This window comes from Apiospora aurea (assembly GCF_038362705.1).
Source record: "Apiospora aurea strain CBS 24483 chromosome Unknown utg000007l_segment0_segment0, whole genome shotgun sequence".
Taxonomy (NCBI): Eukaryota; Fungi; Ascomycota; class Sordariomycetes; order Amphisphaeriales; family Apiosporaceae; genus Apiospora; species Apiospora aurea.
In genome coordinates, this window is record NW_027117394.1 from 3,134,437 (window position 1) to 3,150,275 (window position 15,839).

The window sequence follows — 15,839 nt, forward strand, 5'->3', positions numbered from 1 at the left end:
CTGTACGATTTCCTGCCATGTATGTTTTAAAGCGGATAATGTATATTAAAGTTTTCGACGAGTAAATGTCGCCCGGGGTACGAGGTCGTATCGAGGTCGCTTAAGGGGCTCCGTTATTGAAAAAAAATTTTGGATTAGCGAATATATAGACTATACAGTAAAACGGCTACTTTTTCCCCTCGGTATTATAACGGTAGCCTAATCGGGGCTTATTTTAATTTTTAACTTGGCGATATCGAAGCGTTTATATATATAGATAGCCGCTCGGCTTTCGCCGTAAATTACTCGATACCTGGCTATTTTTAGGTAGTACGCGGTTTGTGTACGGGGGTTTATTTATATTTTTTATAATATTAATATATCGTACTCTTCTTAATTAATTAAGGTAAGTACCGTTGTTATTTTTAATACTGCGACGTTTTAGTATACTATTCGTAAGCTTATAATTATAAAACTATAATAGTGTTTTGCGTTAATAGGGGAGCGACGGTGCCGCGCCGGCTTTACGAGCGTATTTTTCTATTTTAACTGTTCGTTATCGAATCGAATCGCGGGCGGCTTTTTTTCCGCGAAATTACTATATACCCTTTTCTATCGCTAGTAAGGAGCGTTATTAGTAATAATAAACGCCCTATTCTTGCCAAGCTGTTGCCGGTACTACGGATTTCGAACTAGCGAGGCCGGTAGGTATAAGCTTTTCTTACGCGTTTTTTTACTGGATCGCTACGGGGTAACCGCGATTCTACGCCGTATATTCCTTGCCGTAATTAATATAACGTTTCCTGCTTTGTAATCCTTTTTAGGGGCACTCTTAGTTTCCCCTAAGGTGTATTGTTGTAGAGTAGTAGCCACATCGCTACTGCTTTCGATAATACTTAGCTACGTGGCCGTAGTCGTAACAGCGGTAGTACTGTTGGATACGGAGGTTAACGTTATACGGTTCGTAATCGAAAATCTCGAAATCCTATATTAAGCCGTTATCGTATAAATCTTTCGCAGCTTAAATAAAACTCGTATATAAAATAAAAGAGGCGTAGCGTACTTCGGGATTTTTTGGTAGGCTACGTTTATATTTCGAGATTTTTTCGGGTTATATTTATTTACGAGCAAACTACGTAATAACGCGGCTTCGTTGTGGGTATCCCGTAGCTTTTTCGCTAGGACCTTTTTCGCGATAACTACGAGTTTTTTATAAATAAGTTACGCGTTAGTTCTGAAGGCGTTTAAAACTTATCTATTATTCTTTGCATGTTTTTTCGCTTCGTTTTTAAAAGTAAAAACGATATCGCCGCTAAATAGTTTCCTCGTTACGATAGCTTCGCTATACTCGATTACCGTATTAACGTTTTGTACGATATCTACTAGCCTCTTTTTTTAAATATCGTTAGATTAATTTACGTTTTTAATTACTATTTCGCAGTTTCGGCGGGCTGGGACGATAACTTTCGGTTATTAGGCAGTGGGATCGCTGCTACGCGGCGTAAATGTAATTTAAGCCTAAGATTTAGTTTATATAGTTTTAGGATTCTGTGTAGTTTAAGCGATAGCTTTTCCGATTATTTTTCGTAATTCCCCGCGGGTTATTAGCGCGTTATCGTCGTCGTCGAGGTGCGGTCGTAGTTCGGTCGTTTCGGTGCGAAGTTCCTTAATTATTTAAAAAATCTCTTCACGCTCACTACTGGGGGCTACTAGATTAGCGATTAGTTTCTCCAAATACTTTAATCCTTCTTCGATACCTCTTCTTAAGCCATTTTCGCTACTAGGACGCGTTTAAAGCGTTTAAAATCCTTAGTTATACGCCGCGACGTTGCTTCGCGGGTAGTGCTGGCTCTACGCGAGTCCGGCGCGACCGGTATCAACAACCATCGGATTATCTATCGGATTATCCATACCGTAGCGCCTTAGCTGCGTCCCCTCGATAAAAGTTCGGCTAGGTTAATTCGACCTCGTAGATTTAAATAATAAAGTTTGTTTTCGATTATTCGATGGTTCGACCGAGTTATCGATCTTTTCCCTTCTTTTCTTAGGTGGTAGGTATTTAAAATATTATTATTATAAATATAAAATAAAGTTTATATATAAATTACGTGATTACTTTATTATTTATTATATTTAAGCTTAATAAAGTATTTTATTTTAGAAATAAAAATTAAATAAAATAAAACCATTTTTGAATTAAAAGAAATAAATTTTCTCTAGTTTTTCCACATAGAAAATAATTTAAAATTTTCAAATAAATCAATAATTAAATAAATAAATTACTTATAAGCTTCGTTTCTTTAATTTACCTTTTAAATAATATCTTATAACCGTAAAATGTTTTAAACTTAAATAATAATATTTATTTAAAGTTTTATCCTAATTTTTACATTTCTTAGTAATTTATATATAAAATTTCGAATTCACCTTTTAAGCGTTATATTAATAGCGTTAAATTTATATATTTTTAAAATCAAATTATATTAACTTTAAATGATCTTTTATTTTAAAATATAAAGATCTGATTAATTTTACCTATTTTATTTAATTTTATAGAACCTTTTAAATATTATGAAGTTTTTACGATTTTAGTGGGGAAAAGGGCGTCAGCGAGGCAGGGGGTCAGCGAGACGGGTGGTGAGCTTATGAACCTAAATTGTATCTGCAGTCATTGCCTACCCCAGCCGTCCTCTTTTCCTATCGTTTCTTGACCCAAGGCAGCCCGATATTTCCGGTACCTTTACCATAGTCCATTCTTACCAGCCAATGATTCTATCTAGATGCTGCGCTGTCCCCTCTGCGATACAATAAACCTTGCGTAACCTAACTAGATCAAGGCCATCGCCGTTACGTGTGGAGATCCGCAAAGACACCTGTGACCGGCCTGCTCGGGATATTCCTCTGGCAAGTTCTCCTCTAAGGACAATTATTCATTCCACTATCAAGAAGTTGCAAGGTGATGAATTCAACGCCACTTGCTCGGCCTCGACAAATAAATAGAAATTCAAAAAGGGGGTGCGTCGTGTAACATTTCAATTGCATACTAGCTTAGCTTGGAGTGGTGGGAGGTCAGTGCATGAACAGATACCCTGATATCCAATTATATCTGGCTTGCACATCGGCTGGGCCCCCAAGAAATAGGGGCGCGCCTCGGTTTCAAGTAGACATCAGGTCTTCCATGGTGGTCAGACAAAACGCTGCGGCTTGGATGATCTTGGAAACACCAAAGGGGGCCGACGGTTAGCACTCTTGCAAGAGGAACCTTTCCTTGGGGCCTCGTTTTGTGGGATCAACGCATCCATTCTTTCTAGATCTTTTATTCAGTCGTACCCTACATACTTGACACACGAGTGCTCCGTGTATCACAATACGTCTCTCATCATGTTTGCCTCGCGCATGCCCCGATTGTCGAGAGTTGGGCTGGTGATTCTTGGTATCTCTTCCGCAGCAGAAGCACAAGCTTGTTATTGCCCCGACGGCTCGGCTTCAGGGTACAAGCCTTGCAGCAATGCCGGAGGGGCCTGCTGTTACCGCTTCACCGAGGCGTATCGCGACATTTGTTACAGCAACGGCCTATGTCAGAGCCTATACTTTGGCCGTATGTATCAAGGCACGTGCACTAACAAGAACTGGAGACGAAGCTGTCCCAACGTCTGCACTGGTGGTGAGTAAATCCCATCAAGGTGTCGCTTGACCGTAGCATTGGACGTCCACCCAGAAATTGGAATATAGACAGGACATCTTGAATGAGATCAGACATACTAAATGAAGAAGTCGGCAATGGCCAGGCTCTACTTCGTTTCTGCAAGGAATTCAACGGCTGTTGCTGCGATCCACTCGACTCGAAGGTCGAGTGCTACGCCTTCGACTTAGCCGATGCATACCCGTTGTCGCAAGCACCTGGGGCTCCAATACGGCACATCCTATGATCTCAGGCAATACACCGACCGGGTCAGCGACGTCAATGCCTATGCCGGCCGGCACCAATTCGGGCGATGCAACGCTGCCCACTGATGCTTGCCCATCGACTCCGTCCATCGCTCTCGGGGCAGGCCTCGCTGCCGGCCTGGGCGTGCCCCTGCTCATGCTATTTGCTGTGCTGCTGTGGATGCTTGCAAAGCAGAGATACAATAGACCGGATGCTACGAACATGCCAGGCAAGGGCATCGGCTTAGCGAAGTTGAAAGAGGTACAAGCACGGACTCAGTCAGATGTATTGCAGTATGGCTACGTTGGCGGCCAGCACAAGTGGGAACAGCCGTAGTTGCAGAGTTGGATTAAGACACTGATGACCGGTTCACACCAGCCCTTTTCACTCTACAAAAGAAAATATTTCTGTTTGTTCTGTTGCCATTATTGTTGTCATTATGATGCGTGTGGGTCAGCTATAATGACTTCAGAAGTACCTAGCACTTCTATAGGGAGATTTAATGATTGGGAATTAAATATTTGGTTTCGCTATTGTATGATCTTCGATATTCAGCCTATGCACAAGTTCCTCAAATGCCTTATTACTATATGAAACCAGAGCACATCCTATTTACCAAAATACATATCGCCATTCACCGTATGGGAGCCGTTGACTACGCTGGACTGAAACACGTTGCCCCAGATGGTGATGCCGCCCAATTGGCTGGTTGCTTCGGCACCCATGAACCCCTTAACCGGCAGGCTACTCACTCTGGCGAAGCTTCTCCGTAGCTTTCCGTCCGATGTTCTCAAGTCCCCGATCCATCTTTTCAGTTCTCCGGTGATACTTAAGAAGCCAAGGTCATCTGGGCTAGAGAACCGCACCATATCTCGGTGATTGCTGTGGATCCCGATAGCGGTATAGCCATGCAAAATTGCCGACGTCTTCGACACAACTTCGCCAATCCCTGGTAACGGCAGCTCCTCGTAGCAACAGGAGATGTTGATTGGGGGATATCCATCACAACTCCTCGATCGGATCATCGTGTGGAAGTCATGCTGGATTCTCGACAGTACTTTCGAGTCCCTCCTCAGCACTCCCAGAATATGCGGGTTGGTGTTTTTGATAAGGCCAATACACTTGGCAAGGCGTTCCGCTGACTTTGCCAGCCCGGAGCCGGAATGAGGTGTGCCAAGAAACAGGATCCCACAGGTGCACTCCAGTATGGCTCGGAGGTGATCCTCGGAACTGTTTTGAGACGCTAGCAGAGCCTGATCATAGACTATACTTAGTAAGGCTGAGGGAGTTGCGGCGGAGGTACTTTTGCTCACATCCTCACACATGAGGCCGCCCATGCTGTGGGCAACCAATATGATGGCACGGTCGGCCTGCGGGTGTATTTAGCCGAGTGGAACCTAGAATCGGACATATAATAAACTTACGGTATTGCTCTGGGCTCTGTACGATGAAAGGAGGGTTAGAAAATTCCTCGCATGATTGCCAATGGTGTTGCTAGACACCACACCAGTCACGTTTACGGGATTCGAGTCGTAGCCGTAGGTAAGAATGCGGCAGTCTGGGAGTTTCAACGGCAAAAGCGTCTGAAGCCAAGAGCTGTCGGAGCCTGGCACTGTCCAAGTTCGGTCGGGGTCGCCCTTGAGTCCGTGTACGAATATTACACTTCCAGGGGGTGTCAGCAATCGGTCAGCCTTGGAGTCATAGCCACCGAGGCAACCTTTGGATGAGACCGAGATGTGCCAGGCTAGGGGTGATTGAACTTACTCTGCAACCGCATCTTCGGGCCCATAGAGTGATTTGATTCCATAACTCGGAGGAGACCCGCTGTCGGCTACAACGACGGTTTCGGCTGACCTCGCAGACGATGTCCATGGTCTTCGAGACAGGAATATCATGTTGGAAACTCATCAGAGCCGAGGGTTCCAAGTCACACAGTGGTGCAAAAGCTCGAGGCCTCTTTGTGAAGAGAGCAAGTCTTTACGTCGAGATGGAGGTTAAAAGCAGGCTGTAAATGCATCGTTAGTGGTGGGTGGAGACTTATGCAGCCAGGTTCTGACCTTGCAGACAATAATGGGCAAGAAGAAACTTGGACACGTCTCATTCGTGATCACGGATGCAGCCGAAACACACCAACTCACATGGGGTCACTTTAGCAAGAAGCACGGGTGTGACGGTATATTGCCCTCGTGCGGGGATGGTACAGGACTTGTACTCAGACCAGTTCCCCATATGGTCAGATGGGGAGCACTATCAAGATTGACTCGACAATTACTTACATGTGACGAATTGTGAGGCATCCAGTCATCGCGGATGAATTTTGCAGGAGCCAGAACCGATCCAGTCATGGAAACAAGGCAACCAAGCATCTGCCCGGCCGAAGAAAGCTATTTATCCAAGGCGCTTTTCTTGACATCGAAAACGCCCAACCTTTCCTTCCATCGCCCCCACCCTAGAACCGACACCCGTCCCTGTGATCCACACAAAACAAAACAATTCCGGGCGCTTCTGCACCATGGCATCGTCCAGGAAGACTGGCACTACGCCCATCACCACCCTGTCAGACCTCCAAGGAACAGGACCGATGGGCAAGGCATTGGGCAGTAAATCCAGTGACGAGACGCCCGAGAAACAAGTATGCATCCCCTGATTGAGTGTGCCCGACGCAAGTCTGCCTGATCATCCGTAACTGACGACCAACCTAGCAGAACGAGCAAGAAAAGCCGCAAATCGACAAGAAGGCCCAGAGAAGCATGAACAAGGAGCACAACGTGAATCTACAAGGCAGTGTGAGCCAGTCCTTGGTGACAGAGCTACTTGATACAACCGGGGATATTGAATTCAGTTTGTTTCGCCCCAAGCCCCACACAATTTGCTGGTACCAGTCACTTATTGGGTCTCCTATTCTTGTGAGGTAGCTGGTAAGAGCGAAGTCATTGAGAGGGTATGTAAATCAGTCCAAGGCTACCCCTGGTGATTTGTTTTAAGTAAGACTTGCTAATCACTTCGCCACAAGCAGACGATCGAGATGGATGCAGAGAATACCGCGCAAGGGCGAATGATGACCAAATCGGCAATCTGTGTGGCTGGAAACGTTGTGAAGTCCTTGATCGCTAGGGAAATCACGACTTCCGGCAAGCTGACATTCGTGTAAGCTACTTTGCTAGAACTCATCCCAATCCCTCCGTACCCCTCCACAGCAACTGATTCGACTTTCAAGCTGAGGAGAATAACTTTCTACTTGGCTTTATATCTGTTTTGATGTTCTGTCTTCCTTGTCGTTGGATCATTTCTTTCGAGAACATTTCGTCGCAATCATTTGTCGTTGATCTATTTATTTGATGGTGTATGTGGTTTGTATGGTACTTTCCGGCTCGTCACTGGATGTAAATTTTCTAAGCTTTAGTTGTACTTGATCAATCTATTTCATGCGTCTCCTATTTCGAAAACCGCTTCTTATGCTTCAATGATGGCACATGCTGGTTTTCCGATGCCCATGAATCGGGCTTACTGCCGACTAGTGAAGTAAGCTCTCTTGAGGAGCGCGTATCTTGCCTGCTTGGCTCTGTCTTAGCCACGGGGCTTGCATAGACTCTCGCCACGTGATCACTATCACCATCGTACGAGTTGTGTAGCGATCTTGTTGGCAAGGAACCTCCGATTCCCGTTGCTCGTGGCGGACTAGGTGCCGGAAATGCAGCCAGGCTCTCCCTCGGCGTCGATGCAGGACTATTGGAGCTCAGTGAAATCAAATTGCCTGGAGCATGGTTTCTTGGCAAGGCGTTCTCTCGGGCCCCAAAGCTATCCGTCTTATTTGGCTTGCTAGGCGTTCCGACCTGAATTGGACCAGGATTGGGTGGCCTCGAAGGAGGGGACCATGATCTTTCGATGTTTGGTAATATCTCACTTGCACCCGCTTGGGAGCCCATTTCACTCTCAATGTGAGCTTGCAGAGAACTTGCAATCCCCGATTGAAGCTGAGGTCGCAAATACCTTTCCGCCTGCCCTGGACTGACTTGTTCAGCCTCAACATACGGGCGCGGTATGTGTATATTTGAGCTTAGTCCAGAAGGCGATTGATTTGGCAGCGCCATGCTCTGCGAGATACCGTACGGATTTGTGTCGTACACCGGGATCGGTTGATGAAGTTGCTGCTGAGACCCGAGGTGGTTGCGTTGCTGAGCGGCGAACGGGTTTCTGCTATGGTTGTAGAGATGGTGACGTACGCTTTCCGGACGCCCCAATATCGTCTGTTGCGAGTTAGTTCGCGAAGTCCCCAAGTTCCCATTGAGGCTATTCCAGTCCGACCGCGACAGAAACCGGCCCAGAGTTGGTGACATTGGTTCCGAGGGAGGACCTTGACTGATGTGGGATTCTTGGTCGCCGATGTTGGAGGCGCGCAGGCTACCTATTTGTGAGCCAGCGTACTCTCGTTGCATAGCCTCGCTGACTGTGCGCTGATCTTGGTAATCTTCCACGTTAATCGATGCGCCGTGCGGGCGGAACGTGGCGTCTCCTGATGAAGTATAAATCGTGTCCCTGATGACCTGATCTGTATCTTGCTGAATCTCTAGCTTAAGCCTTTCCAAGTCCAACTTGCGCTTCTCGGACTCGATGATTTGGGCAGCTTGCATCCTGGCCTGGGCTTCGACACCTTTTCTGTACAGTTCAATCTCGTTGGCTTTTTGGCGTTTCATCTCGAACTCGTGCTCCAGTCGCTTCTCGATTTCCTGCTTTCTGAGCTGCTCTCTCACTGCCATCTCCTCCTGCTCCTTTCTCTCCCTCATCACCTTTTCTCTGATTTGTCTTTCGAGGTACATCTGTTTCTCGATCTCTCTCTGCCTGTGGGCCTCCTTTTCCGCCATCTCCGCCTCTATCCTTCTTCGCAAATCGGTTTCCCAATTTCGACGTCTCTCCTTTCCCGCTTCCTTTTCTTCCAACTCCGCTTCGATACGTCTTCGCAAGTCAGCTTCCAGATCCTTGAACTTCTTCTCATCAGCTTCTCTGCGCTTTTCCTCGTCTCTTTGCCGCTGTTCCAGCTGCTCCTTAGCCTCCTTGGTGGCCCGATCCAGTTTGTTCTGGTATTCTATTCTGGCCACCTCCTGCCTTCTCTCTTCTGCCCTCTTTTGTTCGTCCTCTTTCTCCATCTTTCGCAACCGCTCTTCTCTGGTCTTTGCATCATCCAGTATCTCGTTCTTTCTGTCGTGGATCCTGAAAGTCTGGATGATTTCCTCTCTGTCCGCCACTTTTTCCTACTTTCTTCCAATTCCTTTCTGTGGTCTTCCAACTCCCTCTTGTGGTTTTCTATCTCCTCCAAGGCCTTTTTTAGTTCTGGACTCATGACATCCTTTCCCTGACGAGTATTGTCTTGTGCAGTTGTCTGCGGTACCGTCCGAGTGTCTGCTTGAGGCCAGCTCGGTGGTGGTAGAGTGTAAGGCGGTATAGGTTGTGGCGGGTATCCATAATTTGGGTGGTACTGCGACGTCGGGTAATGAACCGGTGGTGGTGCGTAATTGATTGGCTGGACGTAGTTTTGACCATGGCTTGGATATGTATATGGTCCGTGACTGGGACCTGCTCCAAAGTACGCTTTTGTTGCGTAGTCGTTACCAGTCTGGAATGGATTCGATTGATAAGCCATCAGTTCACCCAGCGGCCCATCTGATTCAGTATTGTTCAAGAAGCGGCTTGGATACGAGTCAACCTGTTCACTTGGCCTGGTGTATGTGAAGTTTGACTGTTGTACCGCGCGGTTCCTCGTAGCGCTGACTCCCCAATCGGTCTCCTCTTGTTCCGGTTGGCCAACTGCACCTTCCCGGCTCGGACGAGCTCGTCCCTCTGGTCTGTTCTTTCGAGGATTGCGATAGGCATGGGACGTTTCCAATGCATTTTCATCTCTTGAGTATTGTACTATTTCATCCGAGGGTTCTCTGCCTCTATGCGAGCTCTTGGTGCTGCTTCGCCATGGAACCCGTATGGAATTTCCTGACGGTTCGGCGGTTATGATCAGGTTTCTCCGCCCAGAACTCCGCCGTTCACTGGCTTTTGGTTGTTTACCTTCCATCAGATCATCGGTACGATTGGGGGTTATCAGCCCGCCGCTCCCTGATGGACCAGCACGGACTGGTGTATCGTCAGGGTCATCTTCAACAACTACACTACGATGTGATGGCTGCCGGGGTGGGGGTAGAGATGGCGCCCGTGGTGGTGGTGTTTGATTGGGCTCTGATTCGTCAGACTTCACTGAACCAGTTTTATGTAGGATCTCATCCGTATCAGACATTCTCTCTGTTGAATTGATGTTGACCGTGTCGCTGCTCGCGATGCTTGTGAAGCTGTTACTCCAAGGAAAGGAACTGGTTTATTGGTCCTACTCAGCCTCGAACAGATAGATAGACTCATAGAAGAGTCATATATTGGAAAGGTGGAACTGGCCGACACTGAATGATTGGTCTTGTTAATTACTCCATGTTGGTTGGTAGACGCCAAGATACGATGCATGAAATCCGACCGTCTTTCCGTGGGGCGTGCACGTAGAGGAACGGCTAATCTTCCTGACTCACCATATCTGCATGCGTAATCGCGTTCATCTATGAGACCTTGGCGATCACTAATATGGATATGAGTAGAAGAGAAGGCTGAGCGGGGTTTGAGACATCGCAGGGTTACATGATGGCAGTGTAAGCTGACAGCGGATAGCTGCAGTGCACAGAGCTCGAGCACGAACATTTTATTCGTCAAACATGTCGCAATATTCCCGCCAGTTCTGCACCCAAAGTGTGAGGGTGTGAAGCAAACTTTGGCCTCAAATATTTGGCGGGTAAGGCTGTAAAAGGCTACAGCGCCAGCGTTCGAGATTCTTGTGGGCTTTCATGATGAGATCATAGGCATTTAAGTATAGAATGAGCTAAAACATGAGCAATTGTTCATCGTGGCTACAAATTATGGACATTTACGAGTAGATCAATGACGGTTCTTCGTGTGAACGCTCGTCTTTCCGATTACCCCAATCCATTTATCCCCCGAATGCAACCCCTACTCACTTTCCCTTCTAAGCTCCGTCTGAGCGGCAGGTTACAGGAGGGGCATGATCATAGCTGCATATTGATTTCGGTGAGGGACATGGTTGATGAAAACCATTGGCTGCATGAACCTCGCGTCGGAAGCCAAGTCCCGGGAGTGCCGGGCATGGAGGGGGGTGGCAATATATAATCCTTGAAGCACGGCAGATAGTCAGCAAGATGCTACAGTAGGCAGGCTGATATGCGCCAAATACCACAATGGCGCATGCTCTGGAGCTGACTGTCAGCCAAGTCGGAAACCAACGCCAGGCGAAAGAAGGCACTGACGGAGGCTTCGGTAAAGCTGCCATACCCAAAACTAATACCAACATCTTCTGCATTCCCTTGGCTGTTAACATAAGATGTTCAACTCCACTGCCACCAGGCCTGTTATGTGATCTGAATATTATACCAAGTGAAGCTATTGAAGGCCACGTGATGGACAAGGACAGAGGCCGTCAGGGCTATTCCGAGGCAGAACACATTGACATTGGCACAGTCGATCATTCGATCATTACAAGTAGATTCAAAAGCGTTGGTGGCATAGAATTCAGTGCGTACGACACTCCTGTGTGGCGTAAAGATCCGGCTAACACCGAAAAGGATCCAATGGCTCGACCACAGGAGCGAATGTGAACAACTCCATCGTGGGTGGCTCAATCACGATTCACAAAGGCGTCAAATATGGTACGTGCTGTGATATGGCCTGCGGCTTCCACATTCTTATGGGGGAAATTGGTTGTTCAGTGTCAGAAACTAAATTCCCTTCGGCATGACAAGTCTTCAATACTCGGGGTATGTTATTCTACAATGAGTCAGGAAGTTTGGCCCCAGCTTAACTTCGGATTTCCAACGGCAGGTGTCTCCCCTACCAAGTTATCTCAGAAGTTGAAGAAGCTTGCACGGCTTGAATCACTCAAGAAGCATCGACGACTCGAAGATATTGGACAAGCCGTACCCAGCTCCGGAGAGTGGCTGTTTCAAGATACCACATTTCTTCAGTGGCAAGGCGGAGAATATAATCACTTGTGGTGTTATGGAAAACGTATGTTCTGTCCTAAAGCCTTGACAAATCAATACCTCTAACTACTTGACTCCTCAGCCGGGGTTGGCAAATCCGTATTGGCGTATGATCCAGTGAGCTCATAGCCGCTCTAGCCTAAGCTGACATTGTATTACAGCGCAAAGATAATTCGTCATCTCCGAGATGTTATCTACCAGAGAGGCTTACAAGACAGGAAGACCCGGGGAGTTCTATCCGTCTATTTCGATTACCAACAACGCGATAAGCAGACCCCCGCTGCCATCTTGGCCGACTTACTGTCGCAGCTGCTGAACCAAAAACCATACGCCCTGCCGGAAACGGCGAGAAAGTGTAACGAGTCGGGGGATCCGGATGAATTGCTGAGTCACCAAGGTTATATGGATCTATTCAAGGCAGAAGCAGCGGCATTCCACCAAGTATACCTCGTCTTGGATGGACTGGATGAGTATTTCGACGAAACTGACGAGAAACGGCCACAAACACTGATGAGCATCATCTCGGAGCTCCCGGAGAACTTCAAGGTCCTTGTCACCTCAAGAGGCAACAAGAATATCTTCGAGTCCATCAAATTCGATAGAAGCATTCCTATCCAGGCAAGAGATGAGGATATCACTGCCTTTTTGGAGTGGAGGCTTCGGTCCTCAGAAGTACTGAAACAGGCAATGGCATCCGAAGGCGCGAACCATAACGGTTCCGGGCCAAACCTCCATGGTGAATTTGTCATGAAGTCGCAAGGAAAGTAAGTGTGACAACCGAAGCCCCTATCAATGAATACTTCTGATGTGTCATGGCAGCTTTCTCTTTGCTCAACTGCAGATGAAGGCCCTCGAACGAGACAACAGTCAAGACGCAATCAATGAAGCTCAAGGGGACTCATCCTATTTCTACGAAGGTGCTTTACGTCGGATCGAGGATCAGCGAGAAACTAATAGGAACATGGCGCGGGCAGCTCTCAACTGGGTGTGCTATGCGGCTCGACCAATGTCAATCGGAGAATTGAGCCAGGCTGTGGCAGGACATCAAGTTGGCAGTAAACTCAATGCCAATACCTTGGAAGCCATTTGCGCCGGATTGATCCTCGCCGACGACTCCGGAATCGTTCGTCTGTTTCACTATACCACCCACGAGTTCTTGGAGCGTAAGGAATTCGTTCGCTTTAGGGATTCCCATACTTCGCTGGCTCGGAGATGCTTGAGCGACCTTTTGGAACGCTCCCTCACAGACACTGTCGATGGCTCACAGCACGAATCATCTCACAGGTCAGCATACTTGGCTTATGCTGCTGAGAATTGGGGATACCACTTTCGGCGCTCATGTGGAGACACTGAAGCCTTGAGGCTTGCTATGGAATTGCTAGAAGCCCAAACGAAACTTTCGAAAGCTATGGGGTGCATGGATATCATTCCTTCCCACCTAAAGTCTAATGCGACTGCCCTGCACCTATCCACTTACTTTGGTTCAAAGGAGCTAGTGCTACACTCGATCAACAGTTTGGCCATCCCGATTGATACTGGTGCAGAGATTTCTCACGCGGCAACCCATTGGGCTGTTATATTTCAACAGCATCGCATCCTGCAAGTGCTGCTGGAACAGGGGGCCAACGTTAACGCCCAGGACGTCAAGGGGAGGACACCACTTCACCTTGCCATATCGAATCATGACGAATGGAGCATCAGGACTCTGCTTGATAGCTCTCAGATGTTAAACGAAGGCCTCCAAGATAAGAAAGGTTTTACTCCTCTTCGTTCTGCCGCCCGCGAGGGTCATTACTGGGCAGTCAAGGTCTTGCTCCCAATATACGCCGATATAGATGCCGAGGATGAAGAGGGGTATAGCGCACTCCGGTGGGCTTTCAAAATGGGTCATAAAAGCATCGTCCGGTTACTCATCGATGCCGGAGCCAATATCAACAAACCGTCAGACCACGATGGCTGGCTCATACTTAGCGAGGCAGCCAGCTATGGAAACCAGGGAGTTGGTCTCGTCCGCTTCCTCCTGTTGGAGAGGCCTGACCTGAACATAGAGCTGAACCGACAGGACTGGGACGGGATGGCCCCCATTGAGTGGGCGGTTCTGTACGGAGGGTCTAAGATAGCCTACCTGCTCTTGATGGCCGGTGCTGACCCGAGCATTCGGGACAAAGCGGGCAGAAGTCTCCTGCATCGCATGATCGAGACATGGCCCACAGTCCAGGGTAAGTCACTGTTTTGGATTCTGTTAGAGCACGGGTGCGCTTTGGAGTTGAGGGACGACCTGCAAGGTTGGACGCCACTTCAGATGGCAATCGCTCGAGGCAACATGTCCGCATCGTGGCTGCTCGTGCACAAAGGCGCAATCCTGGGGGCTCAAGACCGCCAAGGCTAGACACCACTTCACACAGCCGTTGAATCCAATCAGCCTCTGATTGTGAGTCTCCTCCTGGACCACGGGGCAGACTGCACTGTCCTCGACAACAGCGGCCATGCTCCACTTCACAAAGCCACTGGGTACGACAATCACGCATTGATGGCTGCTTTTCTCAGCCGTGGCAAGGGCCAGAATGTACAGGACAAGTCTGGGCCACACCTCTGCACGTTGCCGTGATGAAGAACCTGCACAGTGCAATCCGGTTCTTGTTGCACAACAGGGCCGATCCCGATATCAGTGATCGATCTGACCGCACTCCGCTGCACATTGCCCTTGTCCAGAAGAGCAGAGAAGCGGTCGAACTTCTCGTCGATGTGATGCGGCAGCTCGACAAAACCGACCACGGAAGGCGCTCGTATCTGCATCTAGCTGTGACGTCTGGGGACTTCCCCGTTGTCGAAGCGGTTGTCGAAGCGACACGCAAGGCTGGCATCGCGCTCGACCGAACAGACATCAGAGGCCGCACCCCGCTGCACCTGGCCATCATCGCCGCTCAAGACGCGGCAATGGCGTGCTACCTAGTCCGCCAGGGCGCCGACGTGAACCTCCAGGACCATGACGGCTGCAGTGCGCTGCACCATGCGGCCAAGCTGGGCGACAAGAACCTGATGCCAACGTTGGTGGCGCGCACCGGCGACACGAAATTGAAGAACAATGACGGAAAGACTCCTATCGAGGTCGCGGAATTGGCAGGACATGGCGAATTGCGATGGGCATAGGTTGGATCTATTCGGACCAGAAGGATGGGAAATGCAGTTCGAGACCCGCCCCCTATTTCAATTTTCAATCTCAAATCTCTTATGCCCACACGCCGCAATTGATTTGTCAACTGGCGACACTCGCCCGCTTGGCCGCGCCGGATGTTGGCACGACCGGGCAGGAATGCTCTTGTCGCCATCGAGTTGCCAATAGCGCCGTTACCGTCCTTTGTGCTATTATTACCTGCTGCTACACTGCTTTAGTTCTTGCATCCCACTCCCACTGCTGCTGCGCCGTGGCCGAGGCCTGAAACCAATTGCATGAAAACATGTAGCAATTGAGTCCTTACCCCACCGCGCTAGGGCGCAGGACAAGCCAGTAACAGAGGACAGACGCCCTGGGCAGGACCTGGACAGGGCTGCAAAACCCAGCAAACCCCAGCAAACCCAGAAAACCCAGCAGAACCCAGGGCTCGTCGTACTACGGTTACTGCGGGGTACGCCGCGCTGGCTGCTACGCGCCCAATGCCGCCCTCCTGTCACCTCCTGAAATCTGTACATTACCAAATCCGTTGAAATCAATTGATACGAGCCCGGCACTGCTGCACTCGGTTCTCGCCAAGCCGGATCCCCCCCTTTTTTTTCATGCATGACTATATGTAAATAACTTATCTTTTTTATCACAGTTGCATCTCTTTCATATTGTATCGTATCTCACTTTCCCT

At 48.5% G+C, this 15,839-nt stretch overlaps 5 protein-coding genes across 5 annotated transcripts; 3 read left to right on the forward strand and 2 right to left on the reverse strand.

Annotated features, from left to right (window-relative positions):
- Positions 1–3,360: 3,360 nt before the first annotated feature.
- On the forward strand, positions 3,361–4,243 carry PG986_011235 (uncharacterized protein; the record flags this gene model as incomplete). The annotated part of the gene is made up of 2 exons (XM_066847457.1): positions 3,361–3,643; positions 3,789–4,243. 2 exons carry the CDS (start codon positions 3,361–3,363, stop codon positions 4,241–4,243), a joined length of 738 nt encoding a protein of 245 aa, XP_066696948.1.
- Positions 4,244–4,515: 272 nt separating this feature from the next.
- Positions 4,516–5,684, reverse strand: PG986_011236 (uncharacterized protein; the record flags this gene model as incomplete). The annotated part of the gene is made up of 3 exons (XM_066847458.1): positions 4,516–5,277; positions 5,332–5,624; positions 5,672–5,684. The coding sequence occupies 3 exons, from the start codon at positions 5,682–5,684 to the stop codon at positions 4,516–4,518; spliced, it is 1,068 nt and encodes a 355-aa protein (XP_066696949.1).
- Positions 5,685–6,419: 735 nt separating this feature from the next.
- Positions 6,420–7,058, forward strand: PG986_011237 (uncharacterized protein; the record flags this gene model as incomplete). The annotated part of the gene is made up of 3 exons (XM_066847459.1): positions 6,420–6,539; positions 6,613–6,693; positions 6,924–7,058. 3 exons carry the CDS (start codon positions 6,420–6,422, stop codon positions 7,056–7,058), a joined length of 336 nt encoding a protein of 111 aa, XP_066696950.1.
- A 283-nt stretch (positions 7,059–7,341) lies between these two features.
- PG986_011238 (uncharacterized protein) lies at positions 7,342–10,187 on the reverse strand (the record flags this gene model as incomplete). Its single annotated transcript, XM_066847460.1, has 2 exons — positions 7,342–9,139; positions 9,193–10,187. 2 exons carry the CDS (start codon positions 10,185–10,187, stop codon positions 7,342–7,344), a joined length of 2,793 nt encoding a protein of 930 aa, XP_066696951.1.
- Positions 10,188–11,184: 997 nt separating this feature from the next.
- PG986_011239 (uncharacterized protein) lies at positions 11,185–15,135 on the forward strand (the record flags this gene model as incomplete). Its single annotated transcript, XM_066847461.1, has 8 exons — positions 11,185–11,518; positions 11,569–11,652; positions 11,825–12,010; positions 12,068–12,102; positions 12,154–12,749; positions 12,805–14,204; positions 14,391–14,496; positions 14,637–15,135. 8 exons carry the CDS (start codon positions 11,185–11,187, stop codon positions 15,133–15,135), a joined length of 3,240 nt encoding a protein of 1,079 aa, XP_066696952.1.
- Between the last annotated feature and the right edge of the window lie 704 nt (positions 15,136–15,839).